Consider the following 19,189-nt stretch of genomic DNA (forward strand, 5'->3'; position numbering starts at 1 on the left):
TACTAACAATTGAAGATGCTCATCCCATAGCTGATATCTCAGAGATCCAATCATTCAAAGCAAAATATAAAACAGCTCTATTATTTAATAGTAGCATATTGAATTGTGAGTCGATTTAATAGATATCAAAGAGATTCATTAATGTGTCATTTTTGTACAAATAGTCATGTCTGATTTTAATGTGTTGTGGACTATGCCAATGCAAAAATGTTTATATGGTACAAATGTCAATGCAAGTATGTGAAATAGATATTGTGTGTGATTATACAAAATTGCATCCCTCGCTATAAAAAGCCTTCATAACAGGACTGACGGAAACCTTATCTTCAGAGGACACACTGTGATAATAAAACTGGCCTCTGAGAACACCTCAGGAAATGAAACTCCTCACAAAGAGATGAATCTTGACTCGGTTAGTCTTTCTGCTGACCTGGTCACTTCAAGAAGACTCGGCAGCGTCCTTCTGTGGTCGATGTGGAGCAGTGCAAACATGTTTTAGATGTTTGCATTATTTAATGGGCCAATAATCCTTGGAGCGAGGGGCTTTCCGTTTACTGGTTCAAGAAAGAAAAAACATTGATACGATGGTACACGGATTTAGTGAAAATATATGATCTACCATTTTAGTCAAAAAAGTGCCTGAATTTAAAAAGAAAATGTCAAATTGATGTGTCAAACATCCTTGTTTATCATTGCAATAACTCATTATGGCCACAATCTTTTGGAATTTTGTGAAATATTGAGTTATTTGATATATATTTTGTAAAATAAAGCCTTTCACATTATCCAATTATGACGCGTCGGTGTGCGCATGCGCAGTGCATATCATAGGAGAAAACCCGGAAAAGCCATATGAGAAGACACTGACAACACATCGCTGTTATCTCCTCTCAAAACTATTTTTAAGAGATACTAACGAACGTACATAATATCTGGTGTAATATTATATTTGACTCTGGAACAGGCAGGTTTTGAATGATAATGGTGTCAACAATACTTTTGTAAGCTTATTATAACACTGCAAACAAACTGTTAGCTAGCATCTGAGCATATCTACACTGCATGCTCCTGAGCAGCTACCAAGAAGATGCCTGCTCGTAACGCTGTGAACAGCTTTCCTGACAGCAAAGTAAAGTACTCCAGGCTTGCTTCTGACGATGACGGCTACATTGATTTACAGGTATGAAGTATTGTATAATGTTATGGCTTCCTACTGTGGGCTTAGTATGTGTATCTTCATGTCTGCACCATCAGTTGTTTTCAGCTCAGTATTCCTATACGTATTTCACCATACATGTCAAACTGTGTTCATTCATCAAAATGAATAACTTTGAAAACAGAAATCGGTGTACACTTGCAAGGAATTTACTTGTGTATGATGGTGCATACATACAGACAGTAAGATGCATAGCCATTGAAAATAAAGACCACAAAAAATTAATTAATTAAAAGCTATTTACAAAATAGGACAGATGCGTGTGGGTGTATTTATATGTTCGATGAGGAGAGCGCTAGTGCTTGTTGGGCGTTGTATTATTATCTATATCTTTTCCAATTTAATCATTTAAAGTAAATAATGTGCTCAATTGTATGGAAGGCCGTTTGCGCCACAGAAAAGTAAAAAATATATCCAGTATGTCATAATTATGACTTACTTATCCCAATATTATGACTTACTATCTCATTATTATGACTTGGATATCTCATAATTATGACTTACTATTTCATACATTTTAGTCAAAATTATGGTAAGTCATAATATTGAGATAGTAAGTCGAAATAATGAAATACCAAGTCATAATTATAAGATAGTAAGTCAAAATTATGAGATAGTAAGTCATTATTATAAAAAAGTAAGTCATAATAATGAGATAGTAAGACGAAATAATTAAATAGCAAGTCATTATTATGAGATAGTAAGTTGAAATAATGAGATAGTAAGTTGAAATAATGAGATAGTAAGTCGAAATAATGAGATAGTAAGTCATAATATTGAGATAAGTAAGTTATAATTATGACTTAAAGGATTGTTTTTTTTCTTTTGTGGCGCAAACGAGTCATCAAGTACATTATTAAAATGACTAATATTGCCTGTCCTATTCAGTACGTGGGTGGGGAAACAAAAATTGCCATAGAAAGCCTGCTGTGACATTGATGTCTGAAAGAAAGTGTTGTTAATGAAATATTTCTCCTCTGCAGTTCAAAAAGAGCCCACCCAAAGTCCCGTACAAAGCCATTGCACTTGCCACAGTCCTGTTCTTAATCGGCTCTCTGTTAATCATCATCGGCTCCCTTCTCCTGGCGGGATATTTTGGAGTCACTGTGAGTACTTGTAAAAGCCACACAGTTATTTTTACAGTATGGGGAATGAAATGACATCTTATTAAAACGATTTTTTCTCCCCTTCAGCACTCAGACCGAACTGTGCCTGTCCTTATCATTGGGATACTTGTCTTCCTGCCTGGAATTTACCACCTACGAATAGCTTACTATGCATCAAAGGGCTACCGGGGCTACTCCTATGATGATATCCCAGACTTTGATGACTGATAAACTCCACAGTTTCATCCACAGTCTTCCTGTACTCGCATATACTCCTAATATTCTGCTTGTGCTACTTTAAATGCACTGATTATTGAAGGAAAATATGCTTGAATAGATTCTGTAAATGACTTGCATCTAAATCTGAATGATGTTGATGTTATTGTAGAGGATTCCAGCCTGCTGCTTGAAGTTAAAACAGAATCTGATATTGTTTGTATATTTGTTTTGCTAGCTTGATAAATTAATAAAACTGTGATTTGATGTTTTAGTTTTATTAGTATAATGTATTTTTTATAATTAAGAACATTATCCAGACTAAAGCTTTACACTGAGTTGTTATACAATACAACATTATTTAGCTTGAGGTACAGTATTTAGTACCAAATTGGCTACTTATGTACCAAAAAAGGACGTTTTTTTTTAGTATAGTCAGCTATTTTCATGCCAAATAAAATAGAAATTGTATACAGTTGGTTCTTTTTTTGTGGTGATCTGTTTGATAATAGAGAAACTCATTAAAACATTTGCAATGTCTTGTAATTAATTTATTCATATGCAAATAAAGGTACAAAAGTAAGGCCTTACCCAATAGGCTCAGGGAATTACCTGTGTAAATATTTTTGAAATTTTGGAGCAGATATTTCATAAAAGGCTTTTATTTGTTTTGTCCACAATATGATCAATACTGTATCACGCAGTTTGCTCTACCCTCTGGTTAGTTTCCCATTAACATTAAGAGTTGTTCTTTCTTGGCGGATTTCATGTGATTAATGCCAATCCTTTGAGCCACCATATGGTGCACCTGGCATTTCAGAGAAAGCATTGTCAAACAGGAGGTACACAGACATGTTTACCAGACTTAAAAACCTTTTCTCTAATCGGGGCCATCAACTCGTCAATTTCAACATAATTGGAAAATGTGCTGATGAAAGGCAAGGCTACCACCTTAATTTCCTTTGCAGGATAATGTCATATGATAAACACAGTGCCAATAAAGGGCACACTTGTTTGCACTCAAGTGGGATGCTTGCCAACCAGCTGTTTTACTGCATATTTTCTAAGATAGTTGCTTGATTTTTTTTGTTTCTTTCCAACAAATGGGTTCAGTCAATCATCCTCAAACAATTAAATACTTCGGCCTAACATTCAGAAGAATTAAACCTTTGAAAAAGCTAAAGGCTGAATCTTTTCAGAGTGCACTCCCACTCAGGCGACATTTAATACAATCACTTACAGAACACAGATATTTAGACAACAATGTACTATTCAATCTAATATCTTCCTGCATGTTGCTATCTTATACTTTAAACTATGAACTTGTGCTTTACAGGAAGACAGAATAATGACATATGTTATATAGAGTGAATATATTAATAATTTAACAGTATGCTCAAAGATCACATTAATTATTCATTTAAGTACTACTAAGTACATTTACTCAAGGATTGTACTTAAGTACATAGTTGTAGTTTAATAGAATAGCTCAATTGAACGCTACTTTGTTCTTTTTACTCCACTATATTTATTTATCACAGTTTTTAATGACTTTGTACAGTACATGTAAAATATGATATGCTCATAAGGTATGATGCAGGACGCTACTATTGATCTACCTAGGATTTCTAGTATCTACATTTTGTCCACATTGACCAACACAATTCTAAAATGATATATGTTTAAAAACAGGATAAATGAATAACCATACTAATATAATACTTGGAAAATATCCATTCTGCTTAACAAGTACTTTTACTTTTGATCTCTTGCTGATAATACCTCTGTGCTTTCGTATAGTTTTCTGAAATGGGCCATTGTGTAGAATGAGTGCTATTTTTTGGTGCTAATACTTTTATATTTGTTGTAATATCTTAAAATCAGGGCTTTTACTTGTAGTGGATTTTTTAAAAAACCATAGTATTTGTACTTTTATTTAAGGATATGAGTACTTCTCCCAATAATGATGGCCAGAGAGTGATGATTAAAAAAGAGGTTGTCGTCTTGCAGTATTACTGAAGGACAGTAGCACCCCCTTGTGGCGACACAGACTGGAACATGATTGGTTATTTCAATTCAAACTACGTTAAACAGGATAACTGTAATTTATCCCTTTTCATATACAGTTCCCCAGTGAGTGTCCCCCATTCAACTAACCAGCCGCAACCCTGCCAGTGTATGAGATTTGATCATCTATCATTTATCAAGTAACATTGCTATCCTTTTGCAGCGAGGTCAAAGAGGTGTTTTTGAGGTAAGAAATGATAACTTGATTTTTAAACTTTATTTATTTATTATAGGGTCTTTCAAATTGCATAGCCAAATTACAAGCTTTTTTGGTAATAAATATACTATGAATATTGATTTTATTAATATAAAGTTTATGAACCCAAGATTAATCCGCTCTTGCTAGCTTGCAACTTTAGTTAACGGAAAGCTAACTAGCTAGCTATAGCTTAGCTAACATTTTTGAATGCCAGTTTGTAAGCGCTGATTAGGTAACGTTAACGCTAGGTAAAACAAAATGCTGTGCTAAATTACCTTGGCCGATGTGCATATTGAATTGCCATTCGTGTCCATTCCTCTTAGAAAAGCAAATGTTTATGGGTGGTTGACGTGACGCTCAATTTTTGTGTCCACAGTGACAAAATAACTAAAATTTTATAATATTTAATTAAAATTCATGTTTTTTATATGCATTTCATTCTTCTACATCTAATCCATCTGCAAACAATGAGTATTGTTCTTCAACTATGCAAATATTCTGCTTTGAACATGCCATTTGTCCACCGGTGCAACTGTCCACGGTAGAATTACTTATCTTAAAACGTCTGTAATTTAATGAGAAATTAATCTAAATACATTAAAATACTTGAATGCATGTCATACGAGTGTTTACTTAATGAATCTAGAGGTTATAAGTGTTAAGGTCCCTATGTAGAGTTATTATGACACATTACATTTTGTCCACAAAACTGGTGTCCTCCTGGAGCAACGGCATTATGTAGATATAAAACAGACATTAATGTGACCACCCCATTACTGAGAGGGGTCCTTCCAGAACCAGGAAGTACAGAAGACATCACTGGAGCACATGGACTGTACACAAGGTCAGTTTTGTCTCAAATATTTTCATAATATTACTATTTCCGTGCAGTGTTGGAACTGGTCGTCTTAAGGTAGTCCTTTAGTACAACGCAATTTAAGTATTGATCTGAATATTTTTTGCAATTTATATTGATTGATCATTGAAAATAATGTAAACCTTAACACTGTTACTCAGGATGAAGATTGTCTCTCATATAGCTAGGCCACAAACTAGCATTGACTTTGAAAATGTCCACCGGTGCAACGCACTGTCCTATAGTACAACATGAAGTCAGTTTCACTTTTTTTTTTTCCTTTACTCATATCATAATGAAACTTAACATAGTGAAAGCAAACATGTAAACCAACATTTTTTGTATTACAAGTTTTATTGAATAATTAGTTTAAATATGCAAAAGAGATATAATCTGAGTCTTAAAAATGAATGGAGGTTAATGGACGGCTGCATTTTGGATGGCCCGTCAAATCTTCTCCTTCTTTCTCACCCCCTACCTCCATCTTCAAGTTCCCCAACCCCCCCTTCTCCCCACCAAACTCCCTCTCTATCAAGCCCCCCCTTGTTCCATCTTCCCTTCTTTCTAACCTGCCTCTCTGGCTCCTTACTCCTCTCCTTACTTTTGATGACTAATTTAAGTAGCTTTTTGCATTTTCTCTTAACCTCAGAATTTGAGGACAACACAACTCAAACCTTCCTTCCCTGTTTTGTTAAAGCTAGTTTGATTTCCAAAGAGAGAGGCTGAAATGACCACCAAGGAAAGGTCCAGGAAGTTTAGGGAGAGGCTGAATGCGGATTCTGAGAGGAAAGAGAACTTGCTGAGAGAGAGACGCAGAAAGTAAATTTGACCAGTTACCACAAGTTATTTTAGCCTAAGAATTAAAACATTTCATGACATTATTAATGCACCATCATATCAAAATATTCATGGTTGGCTTCATAATTTTCCCACAGATATCAGCAGAAGAAAGCATGCGGGAAAATCGTTCAGCCAAGCGTGAAGTCCGTGTCGCCAGCAACACAGAAGAAGCTACAAGAGAAATGGAGAGAGTCAAAGCGGAGATGTAGGGCAAGGGAAAAAGCCACTAATGCTGTCCTTGATCTTACGCCACAATCACCTCAGGATCATGACGAAGAGATCAATGACCCCCCAGTGGCAAGGCCAGTTATCAATGGAGCCTCAGTGGCAAGGCCGGTTCTGCATGAAGTGATCAATGCTGTCCCAGTACCAGTACACGTTTTGTGTAGCACACCAGAGAAGTCCCCCCGAAACCAAAATCCACCCAAAAAAAGAAGAAAAAATAAAATGACCAAAGAACTACGGAAACTACAAAAACAAAATGAGAAATTAATGAAGGAACTTGAGGCTGAAAGAAGAAGAGTAAATACATTTAGGCGAAAGAATCAACGCCTCGTGCAAAGACGGAATATGGATAAACGTGCTAACAAAAAAACACAAACAAAGCGAGGAAACACTGGAATTCAATTAAAAATATATATTTTACCTGTGTTTTGACTGAATTTAAAATAATAAATTTGACTGTACACAACATAGGCATACTAGTATTCTGTTGTCCAACGGTGCAACAAAATGTCCTGCGGTGCGACAAATTGAATTGTGAGGGGAAAAGGTATTTTAATGAAAAATGTATGTAAAAAGTGTTGGATAGTATAACAATGATATCATCACTATGCAGCTTTAAGGATGAAATGAAGATTCCTTGAGTTTTATACAAATTATAATGAATGTAACCCAGACATTTGGGTTAAGTCTCTATGTGTACATCTTATAGTATATAAATAACATAATTCTGAATTTGTTGGGGGTATGTTTGATGTGGAAATATAATTGGGACAAACTAATATGCCTTGTGCTTATCTATCTTACCTGTCCAACATTCTCTGAATTAAATAATGGCATCCTTTATGTCGTTGCACCGGTGGACACATTTTAGGACTACCACACCAAAAAGTGAATAATATGCAAAATATATGAAGAATTAGAAATGGACACATTCAGTTTTGAATTATTCACATATAAGGGAATATAATTATATGTCATTGGACATATATTTTTGAATTATTATTTTTTTCACTTTGGATTTGAGTTCACGTCAACCACCCTTATACACAGCATAGATATTCAACTTGGTAAAAATAATAAACCGCCAAATACGTGCTTAATAATACGGTCAAGTTTGTGTTAAACAAATACTGATGCATCCCTGCTATGATCCAAATGAAGATGGTCCAATTTGATTTTTTCTTCGCCATACTTCAGAGGTGGAATAACTACTCAGATCTTGTACTTAATTATTCTAGGCATTCAGGTTTTTAGAATAACAATTTGTGAAATGTTTTTGGAGACAGATTTTATTCTCAATGGTTCATATTTCTCTACTTGGCTTTGTTGTTCTATTAATTTAGCATGTTAACTAACTTAGTTATTTAGTTTTAAAGTCATAAACTTAGTGGTAGACACTAGTAACTACGTTGGCCCTATATCTAAGAAAATCCTGTATATACAATTTTAGCTTTTGACTTTTCTTGTATCCATTTTGCCACTTCTCCACTAAAACTCAGAGGCAACTACCGTGCTTTTACTACATCAATTTATTTGATTCAGAATTGACCACGTAATCATCAAATTATTGATCATGTATTATTATAGGTCAATATAAACTTAATGGATCCCTTGATGTGTAAACAAATAAGCCTTGGTCAATAAAATATAAGATTTTTATCTACCAGCTGCACCATAAAGTGATAAACATACAATACATCATAATTAAAATCAAATAATATAATCCATTATATTCAGAAGTGGGCCATTGGTTTATAATATTTGTATGCTAATATTGTTATACTTATTAAAAAAACGTTTTAATGTATGGCTCTTATTTTTAACAGAGCATTTCTAGTCTAACTTTTACTTAGGTAATCTATCTGAGCACTTTGTCCATTTTTGTTTAACTATGAATATTAAAAAAATATATTATTACAGTGAGCTAAGTCAATATATTGATTATCTTTACTAGTCCTTATGGGAACATTTGAGGGATTTGGTACCTTGTATTTGAAATGACATTTTCAATATAGTACACCCTCTTCTTAAACAAATACTGGAGACATGTTGGATACATCTCCTTACACCCATATGTGTTTTTTGCATTATGTTGGATGCTGTACCAAACGTTCTGAGCCAAATGTGTTCTTTAGGTGTGCTTTCGCCATTTGTTACGATCCCCAATTCTTTCCCATGAACAGGCGCTTTTGTCTGGGGCGCTTAAGTACCAGCAGCATCAAGCCACACGGAAACGGTTGCCGAACCAGCAGAAGTGGGTTATTTGTTCTTCAACATAAAAGCGTTTTCGATTTTGTTCAAGCAATGACTTTCCAGCTTTTCCCACAGACTTATGTTCTGACATACATTTCCCTAAAGTGCACCATTTCAAGGCATTAACACCATATCATATCATGACATGGCATATTTGGCTTTTGAATTAAAATGTGAGGAGTATGAAATGGGAAACATACAGCCATTTTAATTAAATTCAATAGTTGATCTGTTTATGGCATTAAGGCTAATTGGAATAATAGCAGAAAACACACATGGGTACTAAAAACATTTAAATGGCTCAATTCTGTCCGATTCTTTCCATTATCCCACAAGACCATGTCAGTGAGCCACTTTGAAAGTATCAGGAACGTAAAAGTGTATCAGCTAAATAGAATTAGGCCATTTTGATTTTAACATAACACATGTGACATCTTAATGTTTCCTAAAAAGTAATGTAAATGATAAATCTGTTGATTATTTTAGCAATTATCAATAATTTAGGATGGTACGTACACATATAGGAAATGTCCATCACCATTCTCATAAGGTAATATCAAATGTTTTTGTCCAACCTAACAATCAAATATATTAAGATATTTAATGATAAACAACAGCACGTTCATACAATGGAGAAACAAGAGAAAGAACATTTTCTTAAATCTCTGAAACTATTGTTGAAAGATTGTTTGATAAAGCATGCTATCTGACAAATTGTTATACTTTATTGAGCCCAAATTGTGACCTTTTTTCGTTGCAGCAACATATAAAACAGGGCATTTGCACACATTTATAAATTAAAAAGAGTAGAAAATAAACAATTATAAAATAGAAACATCTAAAAATAGAAATAATACAGGATTAAAAAATATACAATTCACACCTTTCAACCGTCTGTATACTCACCTTGTTCGTCAACGAGGGTTTTATTTTGAAAGGTTCAACAGGAAGTGTAATCATTATATTACGCTTGACTTGATGGTGGCTTCTAGCAGGAGGGGAGGGGACGATAGTAATGGGAGGAGAGACACGGGGGGAGTATCAACAGTAGGGCTCTAACTAAACGTGCAGTGTGTGTGCTCTTTCTAGTGAAACTTGCGCCTGTTTGATGATAAATGTACACTGCGTCGACCGAGGGACCTTTCTACACATTTATGAAGTTAATTATAAACTCTCACTTCTGATTAAAGGGACTTCCAGCAAGTTCAGACACAGACGATTGCGGATTTAACAGCCAAGGCGTGGAAAGTTTTAAGTGGACTTTAAATGCGATGCTGTCGGACTCATGAAGGTGGCATGGGTGTATGGATTTTATTGAAACTGCAAAGTATTTCTACAGGAAGTCTGATAACATTGGATGCCGAGGATTAATTTGATTTTGCTTTGATCCACTGCTCGGACCGAGAAAAACAATGTAACACCTGCTTTTTACCAAACACTTTCTTATATTTATGATAAAAGTCGTTTTTAAAAAGAAAATCTGACTTCTCCCTGAAGAGGAATACATGACCGCTGAAATTTGGCCCGCAATACGAGTCTAAAAGAAGAGCATTAATGGATTGAAAGATTCTACTCTCAGTTTCAATTGAAAAAGTGCCTCAAGCAAGGTAAGGAGCTGTGCAGGCAGAGCAAAAGCATCCTCTCTACTGCTGTATTACTATGACGTTAGTTTATTTCCCCTGAAAAAAATATACTCTAGTAATATTGAAACACGCAGCAGGGTCGCGCCTTTGTTTATGTTTAGTGTTCCACATGCTCCACTTGTAATCTCGGAATGAGTGTATCTTTTTTTAAAACAAGTTTAACACTCTGCAATGACCCAAATGTGAACTCTATTCCCAGGATTAAAACAAGGAGAACAATAGTCAGTCAAAAATAGTGTTGTTTTTTATTTAGATTTTTATTCACGGCTCCCTCTTCTAAGCTGGTATCAGACTCAGTGAGGCAGACAAAAGATGCACCTGTTTTGTTTTTATAGGAGGTCTGTATATAGACAGTGAGGACCGAGAATCACTGTAAGGGTGCAGAAATTAAGAGCTTGGTTCGTGCTGTCTGGGTTTTATTGCTGCTCGACATGGTGCAATGTGCTGGGCAGAACCTCATTTTAGTACAGAAGAGTGCAGCGTTTTTGGCTTTTAACATGAAGGATACTCCCTTCTCTAGTGTTTCCCTTCCTTTGTTTTTGTTGTGCTAATACTGGTTAGTTAGACGGAGAATTGAGGCACACATCACTCTGGATGCCTGTGATTCCTTGGGTCGGGCCACATGACTGAATAGGGGGGACATTGTTTACTTTTTATAAATACAAGCTTCCTTCGCTCTTAATCACCTTGTAGGTTGTCAAAGGTTTTAATCACCTTTAAAATAAAAAAAAACACACCATAGATATATGTATACTTCCAATGTAGTCCTTATGGCAGACACACAATTGTAGGTCTGTTTAGTGATTGCTTTTGCATTATTTATAGGGTAATGACTATATTCAAGAAGCCTTTTTTTAATCTCCAGAATCCTTGAAACGTTGAACACATTTTAGGGCCATGCAGCTTAACAAAGTCTGGGCCATCACATAGCAGCTCTGGTATATATTTTACACCGTAATACCCAACATTTATTAAGCCTTGACATGTAACCAGCATGTTGCACTATACAAACCCTTTAGGCATGTTTTCAAGCTGCAGGAAATTAATTTTATCGAGAAACAAATTATTGAGTTGGAAGTGGTTACTCAAAATTGCTTTGAGTGGTTAAGATAGACACTGTTTTGAAGCTCATGTGGTGCCAAAGAATATGCATCAGAGCAACAAAAAAGCACATATGAATGAAGAAATGTAGTTAACCAAAGCTATGATTTGCATTGTAACAAAATTGGTCACCACTGTATGCTTTACGTCTTGAAAGTGATGACCTGTCTGACAGCCTTTACGGCTGGGGAGTAACATATGTTTGTTGGTTAAGGTGAAATATTTAGTGTTTGTTAGCATCTAACTCCTCTTGTTGATCTTCACATTTTATGCTATGCCTCCACAGCAGATCTTAGCTCTGTAACCTTTTGGCTTTTGACCCTCACTTCCCTGTCTTGAAAGTAGCTTTATTGGACTGACCTGTTCTTGAGGTTAGGACTTACAAGACGATATTAGCTGCTTTTTCTTCACTAGACTCATGTCCATTAGCACTCCCGTGAGACAACTGAGCTATATAAAGGCAGGCTTGGGGGTTAAAAAACATGAAATCATTCCATTCTGTTTTTTATTTTAGCAATTTTCAGCATTGTTCCACTGCGGCACAATTGCATCGCGTAGTAAAGCTAACAATATTAACGTTTTCTGTGTGAGTAAAAGAAAAACATTCAATCATTGCTCATTAGTCAATATGGTTACAGTTTACCCCGTAGCACCATGTGTTAGGTTACCAGCAATCAGTATGTTAATCCATATACAGTAGGCTTTCCCACTCACGTGACTAGGGCTTCCCTTGCGTGCCCAGCATGTGCCAAGCTCATTTCCTTTAGTTAAGATAAAAGTCAATACAGATGTTGAATTGGGTTACCGTGCCAGGGACAAAATCCATGAATAGATTGATGCTTTGTAAAGACTGGTCCAACCAGTCAAGATTGCATTGATGATTTACAACCCAGTCAAATAACTGTGTCACATGTACTTTTTTGTGCACATCTGTTGTCTGTGCTGTGGTCGGATGCATGATGCCTCTGTTTGCGATTGTTCTGCTCAATTTTTTGCTCAGGGTTTGCAGTTCCTTTTGCAGACTTGTTTGCACTAAGGCTGCAGTCTCTCTCAGGATTAACAAGGATTACGAAGAGAGTAATGCTACTTCTTATCAGGGCTGTATCACTGATGCCTCCGCTTAAGTACTGACGGAGAACACGCACACTCTCACATATTAAGTGTAGTTGAATTGTTGTGTTGGGTTTTCTGTGAGTGTCATAGAAGAAGTAAGACTGAAAAAAGAAAAACAAGAGAGCAGAAGAAACTTCTGAACTGCTCCTGCACAGCCCATTACCAAGTGCATTCTGACTTTGACATTGTTAAGTTTTTCAATATGCTTCTTGCTCAGTTTATTCAAATGTGATTCAGAGGAGATGCAAATAAAGAGACAAGGCTCACCAAATGTTGCTTCTGTTATCTATAATTGGGCTTCAACACATTCATCTTTTTTGGTTATTATTTCATTAAATTGTAACTGTCCTGGTAGCATTAAAATTGACTTCCACATTGGGCACTCGGATAGCTTGGCAGTGGATATAAGATAAGCGTTTTCACAACAGAGGCGCATCAGTGATCTGTCATAGAGAATCATGGACACACTAGTTTCCTCAACTGGATCCACAGCGTTTTCCTACTGCCATTAGTCTCTATTAAATTTCGTCTACTGGCTAGCTTCAAAGCAAATAAGCCGGCCATGTTCTCTCTAGCGACGCTTGGGGACTCCCAAAAAAAACGAATAGACTGGAGTGCTTAGTGACTTGATTAACCAATGATTGATCACTGCAAATCTCAGTTGAAAAGAATGTCCTTGATTTGTCTCACCATTTTGATCACTAATTCAATTACACTATTAACACTCTGAGCAGCAGGCCAGGATTAGTCTGGGTGTTACATATGTCCATTCCACAAGGCTAAGTCATGACTAGATCTAAAGCAATTTGTGTCAATGAAATCCAGTGAAACTTCCAACCATTAAAGTCTGTCCACTTGCGTGTGACACGGCTAAATGTCTTGTGCCGCAAGCACGAGTTCCTTGCTAACCTTTTTTAGACTTTATAATGAAGAGGATTAACTTTTATTCATGTTGGAGTTTTAAGCATTTCTTGCCCTTACCACTTGAGTGGGGGAGAGCTTATTTGTAACGTGCCTTTTTACTTTTACATCCACAGTTCTATTTTAAAGTGCCAAAGATCCTTAAGGTCCTTTCTCATTAACGCTGATGTCCCTCCTTTTAGCACATTTTAATTTCAAGTGAGGAAGGTTTATGATGCCTTTAGTGTTCCGTTTCAGCAGGATTTTGCAACACTTGCTAACAGTGTTATGTCCACTCTTCCTTCAGAAAGCCTTATAAGGTGATTTCTAGTTTGCAGAAGTCCCCTCACACATGAACAGGTTAAATAAAAGTCCACAGGTTGTTGTAAGTTGCTTAAGAGATGAAAATCATAATTGCTCACTTGTCTGCAAGCATCTATTATCACACTGCTCTTAGGTAAATGAAAAAGTACTGCTGCTTGACCTTTTTTGACTCAGAATCTTTTGAGTGTTTCCGAAGGGTTTCTTGAGGGATATCTAAATTAAATGGCCCCTTGCTCTGCTGCCTGAGGCCATAACCAAGTTGACTTCCGTCTACTCCTGCACCTGCAGACAAAGCCGCCCTCCAGGCTTCCTCTGTAATAAGTCGACTCAGTGTGGGTGCAGCCCTGTTTGTCTGTGGCCCAGAGCCAGTCATATATATATATATATATTAGTGTGTGGAGGCAGAGCAGGCAGGTTCAAAGACAATATTTGTTATACCTTGAGGTTGTCAAAAGTTACCTGAGGTCTATATATGAGCTACAATTTCGGATATGTGGAAAGCAACCTCATGTTGCTTGTGGTTGCTGGGGGGGAAACACAAGTTATTAGATGGAAAAGATTTACTTCTTTACTTTTTTAAATCCATTATACAAGTCCTCTTTATTCACCCCCACTGTTTGCTCAGTAGGAGTAATCCTTTCCTCATTAACAAACATTCTGTCCCGCAAAAAAACTACCAACCTCAGCCTTTTTTCAAGCCCTACCACCCTCCCCTCTTCATCTGCTTTTACTGTAAAGCTAACCCCCCCCACTAATGTGTTTTTGTCCCGCTCCTCTTCAGTGATTGTGTCACATTGGTTTTGTCGCTCTGTTTGTTTTGCACCATAGAGATTCATCATTTCCTCCAGCGGCAATAGTCTCAACCCAGCGTCTGTCAGGTGCAAGGAGATAAATGCATCTTTCTGCTGTTCTATTCTGGGACGTTTGTTTATTCACGAGCAACATAACCAGTAAGAGACTGAACGTGTCCATACAGTTGTCCTGCCTTTGCACGGAGCATCAGTGGTAATGGCAGCAGATATCCAACCCCCTGCCTGCTTCCTAAGAATAGCCTCCTTCTAATATTACTTAATTCAACTTAAAGTAATAAGCTGGTATTATGGGAACTGGAAGAGGTGAATTAAGGAGAGAGAGCGAGGTCTTCTTTTATGTCTTAAGGGCAGCAATTGTTGCTCCAATCCAATTTCAGGTGGAGGACTTGATGAGTCTCTACAGCTGTTGTCATCGTTCAGACAGAAGTAGGCCCACAATTTGTTTAAGTGGAGCCCTGTTGGGTCTGTTTAGGATATTAATCAGTGGATTGTGCTGGTGTTTTTCCATGTGCTGTTTGTACTTCTAATAGTCAGGTGGAACACTTGCTGCCTGACACACACTATCAGCTTGAATTAAGTTTAATTTAAGAGTGCTGTTAAATAGAAGTCTATTTACGCCACTAAGTTCCTTTTCTAAGGAGTGGTAATAAGACATCTGGAGTCGGAGTCATGTCACCTGTCAATTGCTGTTGGCCTATTTAGCGTGAGACGAGGTCTGCAGGATGAGCTGAACCAATCACAAGCATCAGGTTAATCTGTACACACACTTACAGTAGCGCCTTGTCTGCTCTGTGAACGTGCACACACACACACAAACATAAACACTTTGCAGGCACTTGTTGAAATGTATTATTTGCCTGAATCCAACCTCAGCTCAGACATGTCATTTTCCAGAGGATTAAGTGTTTTCAAAGAATACAGTTATTTATTCGCCGGGAAACATCTGGAATGTGGTGTAGTTGTTAGATTATGAGTTGATATTAATTTGAGGGATTACATTTGTCTCAGGGAGGATGTGATGGATGTCCTGGTGCAGCTGTGCTGATACGGTAATGGTCTGTTGAAGAGTAAACGAGATGTGTGGTCGCTCTTTCAGGTCGGGAGATGTGTGAAGGAGTGTGACGGACGGCCATGGGACTGGAGAGACGCTGGCTTCAGGCTGTCACCACTGCTGTAGCCATCTGTCTGCTAAGTAAGTATGCTAATGCAAATATGGATTCATCGCATACACTTAGAATACATTTCCATAATTCAATTGCCCATGTGCACTTTTAGTTTTTTCTCAAATTGTAAGATGCATTTCTTAGTTGCTGATAATGCCACTCCTCAAAAATACATACTTTTTCAAGAAACTGTTAAACTGATCCTTCACAAAATGCAACATTAAACATAATAATAGAAATGAATTACTCATTAGTACCCAAAGCAGCTGGACCTATCACTTTTGGGTTGAGCGTTGTGTAAGGGAATGGTTGTTAGCCTGTTCTGCTAACACATAAAAACAGTAAAACACTTTTATGTGACATTTACAAGTAAATAGGAGTTGGAAATGAGCAGCACAGATTAGCTTTGATACAAATCTGCTTTGTTGGATTACATTAACATGATGATGGTACTGCTTTAAAGTATGACACAATCTTTTTCAGGGTAGTAGATAGCACTTTTACCACAAAAGGCAGCATTATTACAATCGCTTACAAGCAGTTACAACTATCCACAGTTCAGAAAGCGGGCTGTTTAACTACGTACATTAATCAAATTCAAAAACTAAACCAGGTAAATGACACCAGATGCTTTCTCCATTATATTCTCATGTCATACATTCCAACAAATGTGCTTCTTCATCTCAATTGCGTTTTCATTGTCTGTAAGGCACCCAGTTGTTTCCCTCCATTTGTCCCTACCATGTGTTTGCATAGCTTCACTAAAAGTAACCAACGTAAACAAGACCTGCTGTGTACCCCCCCACCCCCTTGTTATGGTAAAGCATCACAAAACATTTGGCATATGCTGCTGTGAGCTGCCTACATACAGTTTAATGATGAATCTGGCACATCTCCCATTGACTTACATCGGAGAAAGTAAAGAGGGAGGGGCTTAACAACAGAGTCATGAGTGGACGAGAGGGAATGGGGCCAAAATCCAACTTAAATAATATCTCTGGGTGTGGATTTAGATCAATCTGGGATTTATGCTACCCCCACCCGTAGGCACGCTTCTCTGTGTGCGTGCATGTGTTTGTAAAAGGAGGAGGGGGGGATTGATTGTGCTGGTCCACAGACCATGTGTGTACCCCAGGGGGTGGTGGGAGGATGACTGGAGAGAGCACCGAGGTTCCTGCTGTCCTGCATCAGAGTGTCACCCCCCCCACTGAGATTAAAGTAATCACCAGGCCAGATGAGTAGCAGAGCAAACACTGGCACCCAGTTGCGTGCACACCCACGTGTGCCTATGGCAGCGATGGAAGGGGGGAGCTACAGAGAGGAGACACTGCTCCAGGTGTCACTAATGGGATTGCGGTGTGTTTGCAGGCTTTGCAGCTACATGATCTCGTCACAAAATGGCACATAATGGTCTTACATGCCCTCTGATGGCCCAGGTTTAATCAGGGAATACTATCTGGATGTCATAGCCTCGGTCTGTTCCACCCCGACATAAGTATTCATGGATCAGTTCTCTTTTAATCTGTCAGCCAGCAGCCAGGTCTTTCACCTCTGTCGTTCTGCTCTCTCCCAAGATACTTCTGTAAATATTGTTCTCCACAAAGCAAACAATTTCACTGGAATGAATGACCTAAAAAATTCCAGAGAGGTTAATCCGGCCTCTCTGGCAGCCATAACTCTCTTTAAAAGGCCCCATATGTCTCAGCTCTCTGTAGAGCATGATTGATGTGTTTATTCCCATGTTTATTGCGTACTGTGTTATCAGCAAACGTTCACAGCAAATCCCCTGCCTTATCCCGATGATATGCTGCTGCTCTTACAGGTGTGTCTGAAGGTGCGGCATCATTGGTCCCTGCCAGAGAGGGGGCCTCTGCAGAGCTGAGCTGCAATCTCAGTCCTCCGTCCAAAGAAGCCACCACCCCAAACCTCTTCCCTCTGCATGTGGTGGAATGGGTGCGCCTCGGTTACAACGTTCCCATCCTCATCAAATTTGGAGTATATACTCCTCGAGTTCATCCAAACTACAAGGGTAAGAGATATACAGATGTGTTCACACATACACTCCTTTCATAAAACAAACACACGTTGTATCTTTAAAACATGTGTTACTAGAAATTCAATCCCTTGAAGTAGACCTACTTCTTTTTTTCATGGAATCGTTCATACTGCTTTAGTGATTTGACTGCACACAGACCCTATTGCGGTGCTCTGAAAACATTTTTCAGTAAGACCACAAAGAGCTGACTCGGACTAATATCCTGGCAGTTTGTTTCTGAAAGGATTCATATAACTGACCCCCGGTTGACAGATTTCTCAGTGCGACTTTACAATAAGACTACCCTTACAAAGGGTTTACGAATAGTTTGTAATTCATTTATTAATTAGATTGTGAACACTTTATAAATCATTAATAAGCTTTTATAAGACAAGAGATAAACGGGGCAAATGTGACCGGTTGCTTGCCAAATAGTGAGCCCAAATCTATCTGTACTAATTAGATACTTAACTTACTTTGTCATAAAGAGATGCCAAGAAACATCAGGATGGATGCCAAATATTGAGCCTGTGTTGATGTATGAAAATGTTAGAGGTGGTTTATAAATGGTTCTTAATGATTAATAAAGTGTTCACAACCTAATCAATAACCTAATTATAAACCCTTTATGAATCCTTTATAAGAGTAGTCTTATTGTAAAGTGGTACCGATTTCTCTAATTATGGTTCAGTAGACAAGTGAGGGGGGGTGGGTGTCCATGTGTCAACATTTCTCTTTACTTTGAGATGCATCCTTCTTTCCTGTATTGGCAAGAAAGTTACACTGGTATTAAGGTAGACTTGGGAAGGGGAAGTTTGGAATAGGTAATCCATCAAAAGACCAATCCCTGTAATTACTGCTGGTGTGTGTTTCCAGACCGCAGTTGCAGCAAAGGGAAGAGGGGAAGGGCGAGAATGGATACAGGCAGTAAAAGGGGGGTGGGGTAGCTGAGCAAGAACAAGGGGGGTACCAATAACGCCATGCATGGAGGGGGATCATTGAAGGGGGGTGCTTGGTGGTCTGATGACAGTGTTTTATTAGTATGCTGAGGGGTGACCCAGTAAGGGGAGATTGTTGTGCTGGAAGGAGGATGGATGAAGCAATGGGAATAATGGGAGTT

At 37.7% G+C, this 19,189-nt stretch overlaps 2 protein-coding genes and 1 long non-coding RNA gene across 3 annotated transcripts in view; all 3 read left to right on the plus strand.

Annotated features, from left to right (window-relative positions):
- The first annotated feature begins 822 nt into the window (after positions 1 to 822).
- Positions 823 to 3,076, plus strand: tmem230b (transmembrane protein 230b). Its single transcript, XM_063896385.1, has 3 exons — positions 823 to 1,180; positions 2,200 to 2,322; positions 2,410 to 3,076. The coding sequence occupies exons 1-3, from the start codon at positions 1,088 to 1,090 to the stop codon at positions 2,548 to 2,550; spliced, it is 357 nt and encodes a 118-aa protein (XP_063752455.1). The 5' UTR covers positions 823 to 1,087; the 3' UTR covers positions 2,551 to 3,076.
- Positions 3,077 to 5,142: 2,066 nt separating this feature from the next.
- On the plus strand, positions 5,143 to 7,504 carry LOC134873127 (uncharacterized). Its single transcript, XR_010166913.1, has 3 exons — positions 5,143 to 5,648; positions 6,358 to 6,479; positions 6,596 to 7,504. It is a non-coding gene; the product is annotated as an uncharacterized LOC134873127 (long non-coding RNA).
- A 2,549-nt stretch (positions 7,505 to 10,053) lies between these two features.
- Positions 10,054 to 19,189, plus strand: part of igsf9b (immunoglobulin superfamily, member 9b) — a 28,252-nt gene continuing 19,116 nt past the window's right edge. The window contains exons 1-3 of the mRNA XM_063896281.1: positions 10,054 to 10,585; positions 15,968 to 16,063; positions 17,857 to 18,063. Coding sequence (XP_063752351.1) covers positions 16,003 to 16,063; positions 17,857 to 18,063 — 268 coding nt within the window. The 5' untranslated portion in view covers positions 10,054 to 10,585; positions 15,968 to 16,002. The remainder of the gene's footprint in view (positions 10,586 to 15,967; positions 16,064 to 17,856; positions 18,064 to 19,189) is intronic.

Source organism: Eleginops maclovinus, chromosome 12 (genome assembly GCF_036324505.1).
Source record: "Eleginops maclovinus isolate JMC-PN-2008 ecotype Puerto Natales chromosome 12, JC_Emac_rtc_rv5, whole genome shotgun sequence".
NCBI classification, from domain to species: domain Eukaryota; kingdom Metazoa; phylum Chordata; class Actinopteri; order Perciformes; family Eleginopidae; genus Eleginops; species Eleginops maclovinus.